This window comes from Herpailurus yagouaroundi, unplaced genomic scaffold (genome assembly GCF_014898765.1).
Source record: "Herpailurus yagouaroundi ecotype Mexico unplaced genomic scaffold, PumYag 190, whole genome shotgun sequence".
NCBI lineage: Eukaryota > Metazoa > Chordata > Mammalia > Carnivora > Felidae > Herpailurus > Herpailurus yagouaroundi.
In genome coordinates, this window is record NW_024412421.1 from 26,940,624 (window position 1) to 26,959,360 (window position 18,737).

At 41.3% G+C, this 18,737-nt stretch overlaps 1 protein-coding gene across 3 annotated transcripts in view; it reads left to right on the top strand.

Moving 5' to 3' along the window:
* CNTNAP4 (contactin associated protein family member 4) overlaps positions 1 to 18,737 on the top strand; it is a 256,666-nt gene that overhangs the window by 128,408 nt on the left and 109,521 nt on the right. For all 3 annotated transcript variants that reach the window (XM_040443180.1, XM_040443179.1, XM_040443178.1), the window contains exon 4: positions 5,469 to 5,616. In XM_040443180.1, coding sequence (XP_040299114.1) covers positions 5,469 to 5,616 — 148 coding nt within the window. The remainder of the gene's footprint in view (positions 1 to 5,468; positions 5,617 to 18,737) is intronic.

Here is an 18,737-nt window from a genome sequence, read left to right on the forward strand (position 1 = left end):
TTTGTCTTATAATAGTTAACTGGGAGAGCTGTGTTCAGCGATCATCTGAGTCGTATTACTCTCAATATGTCAAAGATTTTAAATGTAAATTATGAGAAAGAGTGGGGGGAGCCTCAGATAAAATATCAAGCTTCCTCTAGGGCGACTGGTTTAGCTTTCATGTTCTTTTGGAAGGAAGCCTATTGATAGTTTAGCTAAATTATGTTCTCTGGAGTCAGCAAAGCCTGGGATTAAATCCTTCCTCTGCCACTTCTTAGCTGTGTGGCTTTAGACACACAACTTCTATAATTTTCATTATCCTCAATTTTAAAGTGGGTGCAAAAATGACTATCTTACAGCATTGATGGAAGTATTACAGCTGCGTAATGCATTTCTCCTGCACCTGACCCTGAGTACAGATTTGCACACTGAAGACCTTTAGACTGATAACATAGAACACGTTTGCTACATATTTCTCCCCTTAGAAGTTAGCCCTGGTGAACCCTTCTCCTGAAATCTCTTCCATCTCTAAAGTTTTGCAATGATATAGGGAGGGGAAAAGAGCATGGCTTATTCACAAGCCAGAAAATTTTTCATAATCAGCTAAAGACCAAAGCACAAATTGGCTTGGCATGCATTAGAAATGCAGATTCCAGGGCCCCACTTGCAGATTTAGCACATGGGGTTCAGGATCTAGAAATTGCATTTTTAAAATATAATTTATTGTCAAATTGGCTTTCATACAACACCCAGTGCTCCCAACAAGTGCCCTCCTCAATGCCCATCACCCACTTTCCCCTCTCCCCTGCCCCATCCAACCTCAGTTTGTTCTCTGTATTTAAAAGTCTCTTGTGTGGGGCGCCTGGGTGGCGCAGTCGGTTGAGCGTCCAACTTCAGCCAGGTCACGATCTCGCAGTCCGTGAGTTCGAGCCCCGTGTCAGGCTCTGGGCTGATGGCTCGGAGCCTGGAGCCTGTTTCCGATTCTGTGTCTCCCTCTCTCTCTGCCCCTCCCCCGTTCACGCTCTGTCTCTCTCTGTCCCCCAAAAAATAAATAAACGTTGAAAAAAAATAAAAAAAAATAAAAGTCTCTTGTGGTTTGGCTCCCTCCCACTCTGTTTGTAACTTTTTCCCCCTTCCCTTCCCCCATGGTCTTCTGTTAAGTTTCTTAAGATCCACATATGAGTGAAAACATATGATATCATGTGTTTTCACTCACATGTAGAAATTGCATTTTTAAACAGCTCCTCAAGTAATTCTAACAGACACCAAAGTTCAGAATCTATAATAAAAGGAAAGACAGGAGCGCCTGAGTGGCTCAGTTGGTTAAGGTCTGACTTCCGGCTCAGGTCATGATCTCCCAGTTTTGTGGGTTTGAGTGCCTCGTGGGGGCATCAGAGGCTACACTAACATTACGGAGCCTGATTCTGTGTCTCCCTCGCTCTCTGCCCCTCCCCCACTAGCACTCTTTCTCTCTCAAAAATGAATAAACATGAAAAAAAAATTAGGAAAAATGAAGACATAAACATCCACATAATGAAATTATTTTTTTTAATGAGCAACTTAAATCCATGCATTCTTTATGAACTTGCGATGGTGTGAAAAAAGTATTCATAGCAAGTTGAAGAATATCTCTTAGGTGAGGGAAGTACATTTGAAACCTGATAGTATAAATAGAACTTTTCATTCATAAGGTAATGTAACATCAGCCACATCCCTAATTGACTACCATTCTGAAAAAAGGGCCCATTAAATACAGAATTCCAAAGCAAAGTCTTTATCTTATGCATTGAAAAAATTTCACCATGAGGAGCAAGACAAGACGAACATTATTGCTCAGTTAACGAATTCTTAATTGATAGCAGTGATTCCTGTTCTCTGGCTGACATTGATCCTAGGAAGTTATTTAAGGTACTCAGAGCATTCCAACATAGTGTTCTGCCTGTTCTGTCCCTGAACACACTTCCTCTGTCTGCATCTTCTTTCATTATACTGATTATTATAAAATTAAAAATGTTCATTTAGAAAAAAACCCCAGATGTGACTGGAATGTGCTAAAACCCCCGTATCCCCCACCTCACAAGTTCCCTCACCCTTTGTAAGAAAAAGCCGCTTAAAAGTTTGAATGTGCCAAGACATTTTTATTACGTATATAAGCTAAGCACCTTATATTTCTTCTTTATGTTCTGAAAATTTACATAGCTCATAAATCGATCAGGTAAAATGTGAACGATTGCCACGCGTGGACCTCCCCCTTCCATTTACCTGTCTGTTGCCACGGCCACTATGTATCTTTCCTCTTAATCCTTTAAGATGTTGAGAACATCATACTGGCATCTGTCTAAATCTGTGAATGTGCATTAATGTTGAAAAAACATGAGATCTTTTGGAAGGTTATCTAATTCATCATCCAGCTGTTCACCGAAAGAAATCAGAATTGTATTAGCCTGCCAGAGGCACCCAGGAAAATAGAATCGAAGTGTAAGGGGGTCTAATTAGGATTGAATGTCAGTGGACCAGGGCCTCGACCCGCATTGCCTTTCCCACATTGCCCTGATTTGGGGAGCCTGGAAACACACACGGGGGCACACACACACACACACACACCACCACCACCACCACCACTAATGCCCAGAGTATGAAATTTTGACCAGTGAGAAGGTTGGAGCTTTCTGGAAGGGTCTGATTACAAAGTTAAAATACCTGTGGAATTAAGCAGTGTTCTCCTGTCTATGTTCTGGGAAGTAATAGTTAAGAATGAGGGCCTAATATGTTTAAAACATACCAGAGAACTATCCCTGTCATGGGAGATACAGTGCACTTTAGCACATTCACAGTTGACATGCTCTTAGAGGTTCTGTAAATAAGACACCTGTTGACTTTTGTTTTGTTTTGAAGCCCAGTCTTTCCCAAACATACGCATCCAACAGGTATCTTATTGTGAACCACTTTGAGCCAAGCCATGTTCTAGGTACTATGGATGGAGGGCACGGAAGGTCTTTGCTTTCATGGAGCTCATTTTCTAGTGGGATAAGATAAACAAACAATAATCGAACAGAAGAAGACCCCAAATAATGAGTAACATGAAGAAAATAAAATAGGCAATAAGGTGTGGTGGGGGTGTGCCAGGTACACTGCCTTTGCAACTGTGATTAGCAAGGGCCTGACTTAAGGGGTAATATTTTGACCAAAGCCTCAAAGGGCAAGAAGAGCTGGTTGTGCCAGAGACCTTGCAAGGAGAACTTACAGAGCAGCAGAGACAGCTGGTGCAAAGGCCCTAAGCAGCCCTGAGCTTGGTTGTTCTAGGGGCTCCAGGGTGGCATAAACCTAATGGAGGGTGTTGTCAAAGAGCGTGTGTTTGATAAGGAGATTGGATTTTGTTCTAAGTGGTAAAGAAAGCAGTTGGGGTTACATGGTTTGATTTACCTTTAAAATTAAAACAATTTTTTAAATGTTCATTTATTTTTGAGAGAGAGAGAGAGAGAGAGAGAGAGAGCACCCGTGCGCGTGCAAGTGGGGGAGGGGCAGAGAGAGAGGGAGACACGGATCTGAAACAGGCTCCAGGCCCCGAGCTGTCAGCACAGAGTCCAACACGGGACTTGAACTCACTAGCCGTGATATCATGACCTGAGCTGAAGTCGGATGGTTAACCGACTGAGCCACCCAGGCACCCACCTTTAAAAACGTTTTTGACTTCTCAGAGAGGAAGAGACTAGGGCTGCATATGGGGTTGGTGCCAGGGAACAGGAGAACAAAAAAGGTGAGGACGAGGTCATTGAGATAATTCTGGTGAGATGATTCTTTGTTGAACTGGTGGTCATAGCTGAGATCAAGAGAGGTGCCCAGATTTGGGATATAATTTGGAGGTGCCATCACAGAACTGCCTGTGGTGTGTGAGCCTGAGAGCTGGTGTATGGAATATTGGTGGAGTGGGAGCAAGAAGTAGGGAATCAATTGATAAGGGGAGCCAAATCAAATTAATTTGACTATGAAACACTGAGCCTTTAAAAAAAATGTATCAGAAAATATTTTGGCCAAATCATAAGAGGCTCTTAAAAGCTGAGAATAAACTGAGGGTTAATGGGGGGTGGGAGGGAGGGGAAAGTGGGTGATGGGCATCGAGGAAGGCGCTTGTTGGGATGAGCACTGGGTGTTTTATGGAAACAAATTTGACAATAAATTTCATATTAAAAAAATATTTTGGTAAATGCTGCTAAAGGGGTATTAGTGAAATGGAAAGAAAAGTAGGTAAATGAGCAGGCTCCCTGTATATAGGTATTCCTAATGTATTTGCCTTTTTCTTATGCAGTCTACATGAGGCCAGCCGTATTTGTTGATCCAGTCAGTCATGGTCAACAGACCTACCAAGAGCGTGAATAGATCCCTTATTTTGTTCCTACATTTGCTGATTGTTACAGTTGAAAAAAAAAATCAAAAGAGGGGAAAAGGAGAAAAAAAAAAAGAAGGAGGAGGAAGGGAGGATGGGTAGTGGAGGAGGAGAAGAAGAAATAAAAAAATAAATATAAATTATTGAGAACAACTTCCACTTCCCCTAACTTTTTCATATATAAAAGCGTACCATTCGTCATGGAGGAGAAAACTAAAGTGCTTAGATGTTAGGTGCTCTGGTGTGTGGCTTTTGCAGGTGAACTACGTGGTAGGCAGATGCATCCTGGTTTTGCGGAAGGAGGGTAGCTCTTGGTCTTACCATACAACAGTTTTCCAGATACCAGAGGATTATTTTCTACCTTTCTGACCTTTCATTTCCTCATCTGCACTTTGTGCCAGCTTAGCATCATTCTCAAGGTCTTTCTAGCTTTCAGATTCTAGAGTCTGTAAGTCTAATTATAGGTCTTCCCAATTGTTATTGCTTCTAATTTCCCTTAACAGTTTTTCTTTTTTAATACAGGCACTTTTGTGTTGTTATTTTTTTTATTAAATCACTTTGACGTACCGGCAGTGCAGTGCGTGAGGTTGAACAGCCTGTTTTCAGAGTGTAGTTCCTTAGTTCCGAATGGGTGATACTTTTGTTTATGTTACTAAGAGGATAAAATGAAACAATGGAAACAGGTTCCTAACTTTTATCATTCATCAGTGACTAAGCAACTTCTTTGCTGAATCAGATCCTGCTTTTTTAATGCGGGGAGAAGATTTTCTCAAAATTTTTTTGTGCCATTCACAATGTTAATACCTTTTAAGTATAATTTGCACTTTATACAAACAACGTTTATTGAGGGTATCATGTTGAAAGCTGGCTTAATGGGGAAGGTGGAATTTCATCTGCTCTCAATATAAAGAAAAGCTTGAGCAATCGTGACTTCTGTGTGGAAGAGGGACATTACAATGTAACTGGTAATAATGATTTTCTTGGAGAAGGCAGCCATTTTTATAGTAAAAAAACAAATCAGACATTGCTTGTGGACACTCTAGGTCACAGGGTAAAATGGATATTCTCCAAATGCATCGATTTCTTTCTTTCCCTTTTCTTTTAGGGCTTTTCAGGAAATGCAAATGCAGACAGTGTTGTGTACTATAGACTCCAGCCTTCCATCAAAGCCCGATTTCTGCGCTTCATCCCTTTGGAGTGGAACCCCAGGGGCAGAATTGGAATGCGGATTGAGGTGTTCGGATGTGCATACAGTAAGTGTTTGTTTACCCAACACACTGACGTAGAGATCAAAAGATGTTTTAAGAGCCAACCTGCACACCGAAATTGACTTTATAGCTATGTAAAGAGATCGAAAAACAGGAATGATCTTTCTGGAAAGCGTGTGTGTGTGTGTGTGTGTGTGTGTGTGTGTGTGTGTGTGTGTTGTGCGCACGAGCCCGTGCATGGCAATATTGACTTCAGTATTTAGTGTTATATTTTAAATCAGAAATGGAAGCGTTTTATAGATAGATCAATCCCTCCGGAGATAGGTACACACAGCTGCCTGTTAATGGACATATGTGAATCCATTTATCCAAATCTAATATTATTAACTAGATCCTAACTTGCAAATATTAGAGTTTCCCCCTCCATGAACTGTATCTGATGATGTTTCACTTAGGCACCCTGAATTTCATAAAAGATACAGTGTTCCATTTAGTATAACCAGTCAAACGTTAGGCACCAAAGAATGTTGGTCTCTTTAGCCTAAAAATAAAATGCCATGTAACTCACTTATAAATATGCTGTGCCCTCAACATAAATTCATAGAAAAAGTAAAGACCTCTGCTAAAATATAAAATGTGTTTGAAATACTTTCACATAAAAAATGGTAGAAACCACAGATTTCACTTAGTCTCCTCTTAATGAAGCATTTTATTATATCTTTTTGTGGGGCAGGGGCCTAAGAGTTATTGATAGCCTACCTCAAGCCACACCATCCTGTTAGATGCTCTTTTATTATGGAACAGTGAGTTAGTTAACATGATCTACAATTATCAGATGAGCAGTCTGAGGTTTGGAGAGATTCAGTAATTTGCCCAGTGTCCCACGCCTAGTACACGGAAGAATCCGGAAAAGAGCCTGAGATTGTTCAGTTCCTCTATATCACTATTTAGCTAAAAGCTAAAGCTTTTTAGCCACTAAAGCTTTCGTCACACGTAGTTTATCACTTTTTTTTTTTCAACGTTTATTTATTTTTGGGACAGAGAGAGACAGAGCATGAACGGGGAGGGTCAGAGAGAGGGAGACACAGAATCGGAAACAGTCTCCAGGCTCCCAGCCATCGGCCCAGAGCCTGACGCGGGGCTCGAACTCCCGGACCGCGAGATCGTGACCTGGCTGAAGTCGGCCGCTTAACCGACTGCGCCACCCAGGCGCCCCTAGTTTATCACTTTTTGATGTAAGTCCAGTTAGGTTCCGGTTCACTTCATTTGCGTGCAGGCAAGATAGGTCGCGCACAGGACAGGCGACGTGTTGACGTTGTTGAAACTGTGTCAGACGGACAAACTGTGTTGTCCAGACTGCACATCTCCTTGCAGTAGTTAGTGATGTTCCCGGCATCCTTCTGTCCCATCAAAGGTAACTGGCCTTTTGTTCCCATTGGAGCCTACAGAATAGCGATCACAGTGTGAATATCAACAGTAATCATAATCATAGCAATAACACTAATTTTAATAGTACTAAGTCTTTGAAAAATTCTAGAAGTAGCAGCGTTTTCTTGAGTGCTTATTACAGCATTACATGAACAGTTTATAATTTTTTAAAAAGTCCAGGTAAATATTATTAGGTTACTATTCCCTTCCCACCTCCCCCCCCCCCACCGTCCCGCCACTTCCCCCACCCCGCCTTCGCAAAAGGGGAGGCTAAAAGCTCAGGCACTAGGACTTGCTGAAGCCATGCTGATGGGAAGTCACAACGCGGGGTTTGCAGCCGGATCTGCCAGACTCCAGAGCCCACGTGCAGGCTTAGGCTCCATCCAGCTGTTGATTCGCAGAGATGAGCCAGGGAAGCGTACTTCTTACCATCTACCCACTTACTCTCTTGTCTCCAACAGCTCAGCTTAGCTGTTCCTGTTACGTGGTACCTCCTCCTTCGCAATGATCCATTGGAATAAAATCACCCTTTAAAAAAAGTGTCCCACCCCAAATTGCAATTCTGAAACACAGAACTCAGACAGTCCGTCTTATTTGTGTTTGGGTCGTAGAGTATAGCAAAGCCCAGGCTGCACCCTGGATACTTAGCAAAACAGACTTCAGATGCTTTATATTTGTAGTTGCATCTCTACTTACTCAGAACATCCACCTTGCAAAGTATTTATTTATCACAGTATAAAAATAGCTAAGAGTTCTTGAGCCCTTACTCCGTGTCAGATACAGTTTTTATAGACGTCCTCATTTCATCTTAAAAATCACCCATTTGGGGCGCCTGGGTGGCGCAGTCGGTTAAGCGTCCGACTTCAGCCAGGTCACGATCTCGCGGTCTGTGGGTTCGAGCCCCGCGTCGGGCTCTGGGCTGATGGCTCAGAGCCTGGAGACTGTTTCCGATTCTGTGTCTCCCTCTCTCTCTGCCCCTCCCCCGTTCATGCTCTGTCTCTCTCTGTCCCAAAAATAAATAAATGTTGAAAAAAAAAATTAAAAAAAAAATCACCCATTTAACAGAGTCTCAGAAATATTAAACAGGTTCCGCAGTTGTACACCCTTGATACACATTCAATCTGGGATGTAAATTCAACATTCGTTGAAAAAGGACTACTGACAGTTTTTCCAAAACTAAAGCATCGCTCATCATGTCCCCATGGAAGGAAGGGGCTGCTGAGGAACAGGGTCCTTTGAGTTCTTTGCTGCCATATATGCTTCATGATGACCCAAGTCTCCCTCCACTCTCATTGATCTGCAACCCTGTGGAACATTCTTTTTCCTGTGACTTCATTTGCTGTCTCTTGCAGTGAGCACATTGTCCATGCATTTAATCAGCTTCCTGTTTTCATTGACCCGCAGTTGAAGTAACGGTACTGAGAGCCAATAAGATTTGAAATTCAAACATAAACACGTATGGTAAAATGGTATGACAGGACTGAGGGTAAAATGGCTGTTGTATAATTTTGGATAAGAGAAAAAATAATAAACAATGGAAAAATATTATCATAGATAACCTAAAAGGACCCCAAAATGGGTTGGGTGTGCGTCCCTTCTTGAGTGAATTTGATCAAATATATTTTAATTCTTCAGTTACAGTTATATTATCCACCTGTTAATAGTATCAGCCTCACAGACTATGAATTTACTGAAGCATGATTCTATGTAATTATCATTTATTAAATAGTCAATAGGTATCAGATATTTTCTTTTTAGGCATTTTCTGAGTTACTCCTAATAACACAGTGAAATAGGGGCATGCATATTACCACTTTATGCAGGAGTAAGAGGAGAGGAACAGAATTGCCTGCTGCATGAGCCCCGTGGCTTGCTCTGAGTTCTGGTACAGAAATAAGTGGGGACCACCAGCCCCCCTTGCCCTCAGAAGGAAGAGCGGCAGGTGCTGTCTGCACAAGAACACAGCTTGTAAGATTCTGTGTGCCACTCCCCAGAGTAGCCCAGGTCCGAGATCAGTCTGGATTTTCTTCAGATACACAAGGCCATTCTCCTACAATCAGTGTTGGGGAGGGTTCAGGGTCTCTCTCCTAGATCCCAGTCACAGGATTCCTGAACATGCTGGCAATTAAGTGAGCGTCTTGGGAAAGCCCGGAGGCCCGCATGCAACCCACAGCCTTTGTAACCACATCGCTTGCACCAAGTTAATGTGACTTTTTTCTGGGCTTTGCCTGAGCTGCTCACTTAAGAGTGCTATATACCAGGGTGCTTCAAGTCTCCTGACACGGGGGAAAGTGAACTTTAGAGAAATTAAGAACTTTGTCCGCATTACGCAGACTGCCTGTGTGAGATCTGAGATTTAAATTCACATCCATTACTTTCCAAAGCCAGTGCTCTTGACAACTCTATGAATCATACATGTGTTCGCCTTTTAAGTATTTATTGACACTTGCTGAAAGAGAACTCTACTAGGTATTGGGTGTAGGGAGAAATTCTAAAATAATGTAGATTTCTTAATAAATGGGAATTATTATATATAATTGGGGTTTTTTTTGTTTTCTAATCCTAGGTTTATTCAGTACAGTCCTTTTACTTTATACAACAAAGCACAAACACAACATTATCTAAAATACTACATAGTTACAAAATGCAAAGCAAAGTTTATAGTACTGACTGTACAATAAAAGCCAAAAAAGCATGTACACATTGCCAAAGTAATCTACAAGACCACCACCATGAATAACAGCTCCGGCACGGGGATCTGCGATGACCCTTGCGGAGCTGGCTCTCAACTTGCTTGTTAATTTCAGAGAGAGAAAGGGAGAAGTGGGGTGTGGGGGTACGTGCGTGAGTACTTGTAAAAACAGAGCCATTTGTGGCAACTAACACTTGGTGCTTGACCCCTAGAGGTCAGAAGAGGCAATGTCATAAAAATTACACAAACTCAGTGTAACATATGGTAGCATGAGTGTAGGTTGGGAGGAATAAAATGATTGAGAAATTGAGTGTAAGTGTAAGAACGCTGATAGCAATAGGTTTGAAACTGAAGTGCAGATATTTTCACTTGAGAGGCTGGGAGGACAGTCCAGATAGGGGAAGGGGTGGACCCTCGTCAAACACGGAGACAAGAATTGCTTGGAGGATCGGTTTTTATTGGAGAACAGTCATTCAGGCTGAAAATAAGGGCACACACATGTCAGGAGGCTTCTGGTCTCATGTGTGCAAGTAACAGTAAGGACCAGAGCACCAACAATCAGGAGAGAGGCTTCTCTTGATTCACATCAGACTCACATATACTGAGGATGTGGATTCAGAGATCTTAGTGATCGCACATGAGGGTCCCTGAGTTATCAGATTTGAACAAGCATCTGGAACGTGGTGCCATGTGCTGAGAGGGGCAAAGGAGAGTGAATGAGCTCTGAAAGGGCACAGGAGAGAGAATTAATTGCACTGTTGACTTAACTGAATTCAAGCCTGGGGAATTCGGAAGGTTGGAACACGAAACCCTCTGAGCTGAAGATACATAATTGAAAGCTACATAAATATCATTGTTATTAAATCATAACTTTCCACTTGCAGAATTTCTGGTAATAATAACAGTATGAAGTGCTGTGTTTGGACAACTGCTCATGTCTTTGAAAAGGACAAATGCATTTCTATCATCATTAAAGCAGGTCTTTAACGCTGTTTTTCGGGTAGCGTGCATTTTTATGCCACCCCCCTCCTTGTGCCTAATGCATGTGTCCGCTGAAGTTCTAGGTAGCTGCTCTGATGAATATTGTAGAGACAGTGGCTATTGTGAGAGCCACACATGATTTTATTAGCCTCTGTCCGGGTGAGTTAGGGCAGTAACTTGTTATGAAGGTACATCAAGTGAATGGAAAATCCATATCAAAGAGCATGTTCTACTTTTATGTCGGAAAACTTGGAAGTTGTTTCCTGAGTAATGAGAGAAGTAGAAGCTAAATTTTATGGGTTCAAAGAGAAAGTATAAATTTCAGATGCCTTGGCCATAGCAGCCGTGAACATGTTTATAGATCTAGACGAGAGAGGTAGGTAAGGAAATAACTCATGGAAGAAAGAACAAGAAGAGAAAACGTTTCGTGGTAAAGAAACACGGTCTACGGAATGTCCCAAAGGAAAGTAAACAATGGTAAACAAAGGCAGAGAAAGGAGACAAAACTGAGTGAAAGCAGCTCTGTCTGAGATGTCCTTGGGGAAGTGGCCGTTAAGCCACAGGACATAGTGTTCTTTAATGGTGGACGAATTGCTGTGACAGCTGCCCTCAGTATAAATACGGAGTTGCTTCCCTCTAGTCTTGTGTAAACATCCTCATTTTGCTGTCCAGGATCTTCCTTTCCTCATCCTCAACAGAAGAAGAGCATCCAGCTTCCCGGCCACACTGAGCACTTTCCATTTCTTCCACACGCCATGATATCATGATTTTTGTAGACTTGGGATCTTTGCACAGTGCCCAGGGCAATCACCACATGTGGAGCCTTCACTTGTCTACCGAGATGAGTCTTTCATTCAGCACCTTTTCTCAGCATAGAAATCACTGTCTCCGGCAGCTTCTCTGACACCTCACTTTTGGGTCAGAGGACATTTCCGCCTGCTCCTGGAACAGTCATTCTGCTCCCCGTCGTACCATGCACACATGGTACTGTATTGTAGTCAGCTATTCCTTCTTTGTCCTGAGTCTTCTGGATAGGTGCACGAACAAAGGGAGGTAGGGTTGGTGAGCCTCAGGAAGGCTTTTCCCGTCAACCTGGAGGCACGTGCAGGCCGTGAAAGATATGATGTAGAACACGGGAGAACTAAGAAGGTTGGAAGACAACAAACACATAGAAGGATAGAAACTACACAGAATATAGAAAGTGTTGTGTTTATTTGCTTAAATCCAGACCAATTAAGAGAAAATTATGGATTCTGTTTAACAAATGGAATTAGGTCAACAATTACAAAACTCGGGCCAACTTAATAAAAATATGCTTTTTATCGTGTAAAAAATATTGGAAGTTGGAACTGCTTCTATCAGTAGATTTTAATTTGGAAAACACATTAATAGGAAATGCAAGAAAGCAGCCTGAGAAATGCAGCTACTAACACTGAACCGACTCTGAGTTTTCTGTCTATTCGGGACCAATCTCTTACACCACATGTCTGGTTAGGGGGAGAAATGAAAGGCAGTAAATGTGTTAGATTTACTCTAAAGAATAGTTATAATTGAACTCAATACATATTTATGAAGCAGCTCCCCCATGTTAACAGCTACAAACTTGATCCAGGTGAATTACATACAATCCCTGCACTCAAATTGTTTATCAGCTGATACCGTAGCTGAGGAATCCGAGCTTATGCCGGAGTTTGAAAAAGAAGATAGATTCTGGTGGGCCTAAAATCAAAGAGGTTAAATTCTAATTCTTTGAAAAATTGATAGTCTTAAGATTTTAATCTGATGATAAATGGGGTTATATTAAAATGAAAATAAGGTGAGCTATCAGGATACCAGAAAAAAAAGAAGCAGCTATGAAACCCTCTGGGATTATGTCACAAGAACTCAGAGCCTTCTGAGGAGGCCCTCACTGACCAAAAATGGAAATATTGTAGCATCAGTAAGGATAGTAACTACAGTTCCACAACATGTTAAGTATGTTTAAGTGAGTGGGTTCATGACAATACTGAAAAACAAAAATCCAGTCGGTTACCTATGAGAGAGATGAAGGAACCAACTCCTTATTTTGAAAACTAGTAAATGAAGGGAAACATCAAATTTATCTCACTTTTCCTATGTGATCTGTACTTCAAGGTACAGATCAAATAGAAGATAACAGGGCATTTCTCTTTAAAGGTATATTCCAGGTAATAGGTAAAGAGGGAAATAAGCAAATAGAATTAGCATAGTCCCACTTTGCAGCCCTAAATAAATTAATAGACCAAGTCAATGACTGTAAAAGTTCACAAACAGATGATTTGCTTTTCAGTACCAGTCACAGAAGAGTCGCTTTTATTGGACTGTCTTGCTACAACTGGAAGCACTGGATAGAAAATATGCATTAAAAAACCTCCTTCAGGTTTCTGAAGTTCAACTTAAAACAGGATGATATTTGACAAGATTTGATCTTGAGAGAAGGAAAGCAAATTTTGAGAGATCCACGTTTCACTGAATTTTTCCTAAAAATGCATCCCAGTTGCAGGGCATCATAATGCTCAAGCAGAAAAGTAGCCAGATTTTACTGGGCTGTGGAGGCGGGGTCCAGAGTTCAGGGTGGCCAGAGTGGCTAGAAATTTAGGGTAGAATCCGGAAAAGGAGGGGTCAGAGAAGGAGGGCCTCAACTCCCACATAAAAACTCCCCTTCGCTCCTCGGCTGATCCATGACCTGCGCATGCCCAAGATGGGGTACCAAGAAGCTCAGGAGAGAGCGGGATGGGAGATCCACGGGCTGAAGATTTCCACATCTGCCTAAAGCTGGAAGGAACACCTTTGGAAAAAAATCAATCCTGCCAATTTACAGGGACTTGTGGGACATGTTGGGCTCTTAACTGAAAAGCCAGAGGGCATTGCTTTAGGAGTAAAGACCAATCTGTGGACCAATTGATATGTCCTGGGGCTAAGGACAAAACCAAAGTAGATCCATCCCAACAAAACCTGGAACCAAGCTTTCACAGGGTCAAGGTGATCCATGGACCTCTTCCATCTCCTTCCTGCCAGCACCATCCCTCCCTCCCCAGGTTTCACCCTCCCACCCTTCCTCACCCCTCCCCAAACTTGTACCCTCCCCTTCCCTGCCTCCTTCTTCTTTCCTGATCCTAGACATTCACAGAGGTGGACATCTACTCAGACTAAGATTCATTTCCTCAAAGATGTCCCCAGTCAAAAACCTCATTCAGATCTCCCTGTTCAAAACTCTCGTGCAACCTGCCCTTTTCCTTCATGCTCCACTTAACAGTTTGTATATATATCTGTACACGTGGGGTGAGTTGCTTGATGTCTTTCTTTTCCTTCAGACTGAGGGATCCATGAGGACAGAATGTGCTCACTGTTGTAACATCAGCTCCTACTGTAGGAGTGGACACAGTAAATGCTCAGTAACTATTTGCTACATAGAGAATTCAGAAAAACATCCAGTTAGCCATGACGAAAATGGAAAAATGAATAAATGTATAGAAACCACAGATTTATTACATTCCTACAGTAGCAGTTGATTACATAAGTGTGGGATAAACATGTCGGCTGTCAAATGTTTGTTATTACTAAAGTGATGATAAGAGCATACAAGATATGTAATAAATTAGGCATTTTGATACTTCCATTTGAAACGCACAGCTTTTTGTGTGGTATGAGAAACTGGAATTTTTCTCCACATATTCCAAATAAGGAAATTGAGAATCCATGTTTGTGTGACTTCTGTGGCATTACAAAATTACAAACAAATATTAGAAACAGAAATACAGCTTATGTCCTCCAATGACACACTGAAGTGTCCTCTATGTAGTAGATGTTACCCATTTCAAATCTATTTAAAATGTTCATTTAGATTGATATTTGGGTGGCAGTGGGCTTGTTTGTTCCTATAACCTCCTGGAGTGTTATCACTGATCTTAATTCAGTCTATTTAAAACCATGATAGTAAAGTCACCTTTTGCCTGTGGTTATATGCAGCACTTGATCCTGTACCTTCTTCCTTTTTATTGTATTAATTTTGGTTGTTTTAAACTTAAGAGTGCCTTAAATCATTCTGTGTTCTTTTATGCTACCATGCAAAAATAGTCCAGCCCATTTCCTGTTGATTTCTCAAGTGCTTGGGCTCTCCTCGCCATCTCTTCAAAACCCAATTCAGTAATGCAGATCTCAAGTGCCCATACATCATGCTGTTGCTTTAATATTTCACTATATAATAGTTTAACGGTGACTCAGCCTGATTTATGTTTCTTAGAAGTCAAAATTGGACCTGTGTTTAGAAATTCATAGGTAGTAACTTTCAAATAAAGAAGCAGTATGATCAGTATTGGAGACTGACTTTCTTGTTTAGCCCAGAAGAGTTTGGTCGATTGTTCTTCTCCACTGAGAGCCCTTTTCTCTGTTTATATTTTTGGGGTGCTTCCCACAGAATTCATAGAAAGCTGTCATGTCTTTTTCAGGAACTCTCTCATGACCTTTAATAAAGGCAGTTTTCTCTTATTCAAGGATTCGTGTTCCAGTTCATGCATTTTCTATTCCAGTTTTTCTCTTTTACATTTCTTAGCCAACTGACCTCATCAGTGATGCAATGATTCATAGTTAATTCACAGAGCCAGTTTCTCTCCAAAACATCTTTCAAGGACAAGCCGATCCCATGTCCAGTTTTCTTCAAGCACCACCTACGTGTAGATAAACATATTCATTTTCCATGGTCCAATTCAATATGCAACGAAGTTACTCATTTTCAGACAGAAGGTTTCTTTAACCTTCTTGTTCTTCTTGTCAGATAATCCTGATGCTGTCATCTGCTCAGGGGTCGCTCAGGAACCTGTTTTCCTGGGTGTGGCTCTAGGAGCTCCTACGCTGGTGGATATAAAGCAGAACCCAGGATGTTGGATGCTTCTGGAAACCTCACAAGATACTCCTCAGTTGATTCTAACATGGCTAGACCATGGAGCTCAATTTAAGAAAACATGCTCCTGTATGTTTTTTTTCTTAGCAATCCACTTGGAGTGGTAGGGACGGTGTTGCTTTTTCAAATCGCAACCTCTCACATTTTGTGAAGCCTCAAACTTTGGAGCAGGGGTAGGATGTAGGTGTGAGGGAAGGATACCGGGTCAAGTGGAAGATATTACACCGAGGGGTGTATCTGCATGTGTCATATGCCCAGGTAAAAGAACAATTTGCTGCTCGCATAGGTAAATCTGCAATTTAGTTGACATCCTTCTCACAGGCCGAGTGGATCAACTCCTCCTGCACATGTTAGAAATCATTCAGACCCAGCCCTGACGCAGCAGCAAAGCTCTAAGCACTGGCCTGAAAAATCACATCTCAGGGATGTGTGTCTTTCCCATTACAATGGAAGCTCCTTGAACAAAAATGTGCTTTGTATTTATGCATTGCTGTGTCTTCCCCTGTTCACAGGGAGCTCTCCATAGATACGTGCTTGCAGAAAGGGGCGCAAGTAGGCATTTCAGCAATACCACTTCTGACACAACTCCCTGAAAGAAATTTGAATATTTTTATTGGAAATCTCTTCGTTCCATGGGAGATTGTATTTCTGAATCATGCAAATAAAGCAGACTGTACCTCTTTTCTGGGGTCACGGGGAGAACTGATATGAGAGTAGGGCCTACAGTCTTTGTGAGTCTCTTCTTTCCTTGATGCCTGCTATAAATGAGAAGATTTGAGATGGAGGTATTCACTAAGGAGGATTCAGGTCACCGACAATTGCCATAGTGAGTCAGCTCAAGCATTAGCTGACAGACAGAGAAAAAGCCACAGAACCCACAGATGGCTCAAAATCATTCTTGCTGCATAACCCGGCAGTGACATTGATAATGGAGCATTCCTCGTGCTCTTCAGAAATTCATTATTTTTTAAAGAGTTCAGTTTTAAATACACCGAATGTATGTGTTGAACTATTTTGGCTGTACCTCTTTCCCTGCCCAGTGTTCTAACAATAAGTAATAGCGGTAGTTAATGTTTATTGACTTTTAATTACGCACCAGCAATTCTTCCAAAAATTATGCAGATAGACATTCGTGCAACAATCCTGTGAAGAATATACTATTGTTATTCCCATGTGACAGATAGGAAAGGGACAAAGGGGTAGAACAACTTGTGCCACAGAGGGAGTAATGCCCTGTTACCTGTTACTATGTTACATTATGGGACATAGGCACTTACAGTTGTGATTAAACTAAGGACGTTGAGGCAGGGAAAGTAGCCTGGATTATCTGGTTGGACCCGATGGGATTACAAGGGTCTTTACAAGAGGGAGGTGAGAGGATCAGTCAGAGAAGGAGATGTAACTGAGAAACAAAGTGGGGGATTTGAAGATGCTATGATGCTAGCCTTGCACATGAAGAGAAGTCGTGAACCGAGGAATGCAGATGGTCTCTCCAAGCTGGAAAAGGGGAAAAAAGGGATCATCTTCCAGAGACTTCCGAAGGAAAGCAGCTCCTGCCAACCCCTTGATTTTAGGACTTTTTGAATTCCCAGACTAGAAGATGATAAGTTTGTGTCGTTTCATGTGACTGAGTTTGTGGTCATTTGTTACATCAATAACAGGAAACTCATACAGTTGCCCACGGGAGGGTGAAGGTGCAAATCCACGCCGACTAGTTATCTTAACTCCTGGGCTACCCTGTAATACAAAAAAGTATTAAAAATGTCTCAGAAGGGGGCTAGCCTGAGGAGGATAAATGTGTCAGAACAATTTGCAACTTATTACTAGAAAATTAGAGTTTATGCCCTCCCTCTGGTGAACAGGATATGACAGGGTCACAATATTAATATTGATGGCAATCTAATCATTAAAATATAACCTGAGTGACAAGCCTACTAATGAACAGATTTACAATTAGAAAAATAATTCTTTCAGTCAAGTAACACGTCTCCTCCTACATCGTTGGACTGTGGGTCTTTGGCTGTTATAAATTTTGTTAACTTCTGATTTCTAATTTTTATTACAGCCAATTGTCTAATACCTCTGTTTTTCCTATTTGTACATTTCAACCGTGTACAAAAGATTCGTTTTCTGAAAGTGTTTGACAAAAGATGGGCATAAGTGTGATTCTGTTAATTGAAACATGATTATTACTTGTATGCTTAATTTAGTGTTTCTAAACAAATAAATACAGAGTTAGATTACTTTCATGAATGGCATGCATTCATTATATCTTTCATAGGTTAGTTTCAATGTAAATAAATATTGTTATGAATCATCTGAACTTTTCTTTTGTGAGAATGTATTTGCATTGGTAGTGTCCTTTGTGGAATAGCAAAAATAAATTCACCTTGAATGTTACTGGTGACGGCTCAGACGTGAAATGTTGCTTCCCCAGCCAATGATGTGAAGCCCAAGTTGAACTTTAAAGGTTAGTAATGTTGAAAGTAAAAATTTCAAAAACAAACAAATAAACATGACTTTCATTCAAATACAGAATAAATACATATGAAAGATTAATTAAAGAAGGAATCAGAGGGGCGCCTGGGTGGCGCAGTCGGTTAAGCGTCCGACTTCAGCCAGGTCACGATCTCGCGGTCCGTGAGTTCGAGCCCCGCGTCGGGCTCTGGGCGGATGGCTCGGAGCCTGGAGCCTGTTTCCGATTCTGTGTCTCCCTCTCTCTCTGCCCCTCCCCCGTTCATGCTCTGTCTCTCTCTGTCCCAAAAATGAATAAACGTTGAAAAAAAAAATTTTTTTAAAGAAGGAATCAGAAATATGGTAAAGCTAGTTGAAAGAAGATTCAAGAGACTGAGTGTAGATAGGAATCCTGGAAAGTATGTTGGATTACTATCACTAGGTTGGGTACATAAATGGTTAATGTCGAACAGGGCACTAAAACCAAAAGCTTTTATTTTCTATCACACAGAAGTCATTTGTATTTCCACTGGGAAAAAAATTTACAAATTAACATGTAACTGAGCACAGTCTGGCTCTAACCCATAATAAATAGTAAAATGAGACCTTTATTAATTCACCTAGGATTAAATAATCTTTAGATGGACCTGTGAGAAAATGGTCCAATATGACATTGAAAGGAAGTGAAATTAT